Source organism: Apis dorsata, unplaced genomic scaffold (assembly GCF_000469605.1).
Source record: "Apis dorsata unplaced genomic scaffold, Apis dorsata 1.3 scaffold_1085, whole genome shotgun sequence".
In the NCBI taxonomy this organism is placed as follows: Eukaryota; Metazoa; Arthropoda; class Insecta; order Hymenoptera; family Apidae; genus Apis; species Apis dorsata.
Window position 1 is genome coordinate 541,772 of NW_006264183.1, and position 4,501 is coordinate 546,272.

General features: G+C 18.7%; 2 protein-coding genes across 5 annotated transcripts in view; one reads left to right on the forward strand and one right to left on the reverse strand.

Moving 5' to 3' along the window:
• The window catches only part of LOC102670593 (protein abrupt-like), a 4,313-nt gene extending 1,517 nt beyond the window's left edge, over positions 1–2,796 (reverse strand). Inside the window, exons 1-4 of one of the 4 annotated variants that reach the window (XM_006624585.2) lie at positions 2,646–2,796; positions 2,365–2,518; positions 1,775–1,968; positions 1,509–1,685 (exon numbers count right to left, since the gene is read on the reverse strand). In XM_006624585.2, the coding sequence (XP_006624648.1) occupies positions 1,509–1,685; positions 1,775–1,957 (360 nt within the window). In that variant the 5' untranslated portion in view covers positions 1,958–1,968; positions 2,365–2,518; positions 2,646–2,796. Of the gene's footprint in view, positions 1–1,508; positions 1,686–1,774; positions 1,972–2,325; positions 2,519–2,645 lie in introns of all 4 variants that reach the window. The other 3 variants (XM_006624584.2, XM_006624586.2, XM_031514599.1) reach the window with 3 other exon arrangements.
• Positions 2,797–3,583: 787 nt separating this feature from the next.
• LOC102681832 (eukaryotic translation initiation factor 2-alpha kinase) overlaps positions 3,584–4,501 on the forward strand; it is a 5,203-nt gene continuing 4,285 nt past the window's right edge. The window contains exon 1 of the mRNA XM_006624582.2: positions 3,584–3,891. The gene's annotated coding sequence lies outside the window, so the exon portion shown is untranslated. The remainder of the gene's footprint in view (positions 3,892–4,501) is intronic.

The window sequence follows — 4,501 nt, forward strand, 5'->3', positions numbered from 1 at the left end:
CAAAAAAGTACACATTATATAATAAAGTCTTAATTGTTCTAAAAATATCTACTAAAAGTTTTAGTCATGTAGAGAGATTTTTGGATAAAGCTATTTTAGATATACCTGTAAATTCATTCTATGGGGAAAGGTTCCATGGGATGCATCCACTTGCATTTAGTTGCAACACACACAACGATCTTGATCTCGTGGATATCGTTTATATTCATTATCGTTCCTTCGATGCACGCGTGAACATAATATGTGTAGTAGGTATTTCCTTCATGTGATACTTCTTGAGGAACGACAGTGAATGTATTTAAGTGACCTGAACAAAACAACACGATCAGAGGGTAATATAAAGATTAAAGAAGGAAAAAGCAAATGTAATTTTGCTTAGAAATTATTTTTTAGTAATTTTATGTGGAGGAAAGTGATAATTATTTAATTATTAATTTATTTTATTTCTTTAATAATTTATTTCTTTTGTTTTCTTTAATTGTTTAATATTTGTTATTTATATATTATGAATAGAATATAAAATATAATAAAAATCTATTTTAAATTAGATAAATCAAATATAAATTTTGAAAATCTTTTAATATAAATTATATTTTTATTTTAAATATATATTCCTAATATAATAGATACAAAAATAATTTTGACATTTATTATATCAAAAATTAATAAATACTTGTACTTATTAGGTATTTGATTAAATCTGATTAAAAAATTTTATTTATACTAATATGATTATTGTAAATGAAAATGTATTTTCATAAATATATAAAAATATTTATATGTTTTTGGAGAACAAATGTTAAAGGAAATTACAATTATCAGCAAGGAGTTACTACTGTTTAAGGCACTAAAAAAAATAACATGCTTTGTTACATATATTTTTTACAATTCACACTGAAACAAGCTTCATTGAATAAAAAATAATGATTTATCAAATAATATTAATTACCTGTCTTTATTATATGATTAATAAATAACAATAATAATCAAAATATTTATTAAAAATGATAAAAATAGATATATGTGCAATTACTATTTATAAATTAATTTAACAAAATTTATTTAATATTAAAATTTAACAATTTTATTTAATTTTCAATTTTAAATTCAATTTTAAATTTTTACTTTTAATTCAAAATAAAACTAATTATAAAATTATATTTAATCATTTTATTATTTTTATTTATATATTATTATATTTTAAATTTTAAGAATAGTTAATTGCATAAAACTTATTTTTAAAGTCATGCTACTAAATGTAAAGCATTAATATAAGAGGTTTGGTAGAACAGAATGTGATGAACAGAATTGTATAAAAGAAAAATAGAGAAAAATATAAAATTTCAAAATGTTTAAAATGTGCATATTAAAAAAAAAAAAAAGTAAAAATATTAAGAAATTTTTACAATACAATATTAACTACAATACAAACTTACCAAACATTTTTATAATCATCATTTTTTTATTATATTTTATTATATTGAATAAAAACAAATGAATTTTCTTACCCCAGCTATATCAGCTAATCCACGAATATGTAAGGTATCTGCCATAGCCAAAAGTGCAGGTAATTGTTCTTGATAAATATTCACTTCACCATTATACATAAATGTAACAAGTGCACATAAATTTGCATATTCCATTCCTGGTAATACAATTACAGGATGTTGCAAAGAACTTAAGTCCTAAAAATTGATTTTTATAATTTTTATTATATTTAATCATAAAAGAGAAAAGAAAAAAATATTTAACATCTTAAAAATATATATAATACCTTAAATAATTCTTTAAAATAATAACTACAAGCAGAAAGAATAATTTTATGTGCATGTATGTGCCTACCACCAGCACTTAATGTAACATCTGTTAAATAACCACCATCAAGCAATTTAGGAAGAGAACTCAATAATGTGTTTTGAAAATTGTGCCATCGTAAACAAAATTGTTGCCCCTCCATGTTTTTATATACTGTAAATCAAAATTACAAAATCTTTTAAAATAAGATTTTATATTTGTACTATATATTATTATTAATTATACATACACAAATAAAAAATTTAATAATCACAATTCATGTAATAATTAAAAAAATTTTTAAATTGTAATAAAAAACGAAGAAAATACAAATAACAAATAATGATATATAATATTGAGACTATAAATTACACAAACAAAAAATTTTAAATAAAATAAACATCCATAACTATGGATAAAAAGTTATATAAAGTAACTACAAGAATAATACTATTTGTTTCTATACCGTTTATTAATCATACATGCATATTGAAAAAAATAAAATTAAAGATAAATTAATCTTTCAAATACACGCTTAAGGTTATGTATCTAAGACTCTTAATAAAACACCAAAAAATTTTCTTGAATTTGATTTAATCTATTTGCGCCGGACGAAAGAGAAGTTGGGTTACTGCTGGTAGAGCAGTTCAAGAGATAGACAATACTATTTATTTAATCAGGCTGCAGGTTCCAGCCAAGTCTATTATTGTACTTTCAGGTATGGCTGGAGGAAAGAACAAATATTGGCTGACAATTTATAAGAATTAAATTTCTTTTTCACTATTAATAATTTAATAAAATTTATCAATATCACAAAATAGATTTAAAATTTATACATCACTTAGTCTTACCTGAATAAAAATTATTTCATAAAATAGTCAATGATATTCTTTATACGATACTTCACATCTATCTGGCAAACTTCGCCATAATTACCACATTACCAGTAACGTAAAAAAAGTATAGTAATCTATACGATGTTGACATACACTGTCACCTGTCGACATATTATAGAAGTATATAAAATGATTAGAAATGAAAATAAGCAAAAAAAGTTAATTATTTTAATGATATTAAATTAATTATTTTAATAATAGTTATTTTCAATGATATTAATTTTTCTAATATATTGTCATTTATTATATCTAATAATTTTTATTTATTGATAACAATAAAGCTTTTTTTTAATTATTTACTATTAATAAATGTGTAAAAGACTTACAAAAAAACTTAATATTTAAAACTTAATATTGATTTCATGCGAAAATTATCTCTTATAAAAGAGATAATTTTATATATATATAATATAATATATATAAAGAGATTTTATATATATTCTAATACCATATGAAATTTAAAAAATCTTGTTGAGCTAAAAAATATTATATTAAAAAATATAAGATCAATAAATAATTACTCAATATATTTTATATTTATTTTATTTTATTCTATTTTACAATATAATACAATTTTTTACAAAACTCATAATTGTAATCTTTATAAAAAATTGATGAAATAATTAAAAAAAATTTTTTTTTAAAGAATTGTAAAGAATTCTGAATTTGATTTAATTATAATTTGAATAATGCAATCTTTATAAAACAGCAACATATACATAATTTATACTATTCACGCTATTAATAGTGTGTAATATAATCTTTAATAAAAAAATAATTATATTTTTATATAATAATTATAATTTCTTATATTACTATTTACAATTTATTTGATTTAAAATATAAACAAATATATATCCAATGTTTATGACAATGATGTTCTTGATTATTGAGATGGCGCTAGAATTTATGTTTGTTAGAATTTATCAGTTTATCATGATTCATCAATGCGTTATGATTGATCATTATTTGATGTATTTTAATCAAATATCGCAATAAAATATTACACATATTTCATATAAACATATAAACAAAATGTATTTAATTAATCGATCTCTTTGCACTTAAAAAAAATGTCTACTATACGTTTATGCAAGCGAATGTGGTTTCATTTGTTATATATAAGTTTATTCACATTTCCGCTAAGTGACAGCGAGGATACAAAACAATTGACGATTTGTGAACAGAAATCTTCTCATAGGTAATTAAATATAAATTATATTTATATCTTGATTACTCATTTGATTTAATTCAGTATATGTCATATAAATAATTTTATTAATATTACTTGAATAATTGATATAAAAATTCATTTTTGTATCATTTTATTACTAAGAAATATCATTAAATATTCAAAATATCATTAAATATATACATAATTTCTAATAATATTTGAAAATATAAATTTATTAAATCAAAATATATATTTATTATAAAATATTTTAACTTATTAAGATGTAGAAAATTATATTTTTACATTATTTTGAAAAATATTTATGAAATAAATCATTATTTTTATTATTATAATATTATAAAATAAACAATAATTTGTTTCATATTAAGTATATACATTTAAAATTATTTATAATACTAAATTATATTTTTTGAATATTATAATAAATATAATAATATAAATATAAATATTAATATAAATAATATGAATAATATAAAATTGCCATTTTTATTTTTTTTCTATTTTATTTATAAGTAAAACATTATATTATATAAAATAAAATTAATATTATAAAATAAAATTAAGATTATAATTATATTATTTTCATATGTTTTTTAATTATGTATTTTTTTTTTTT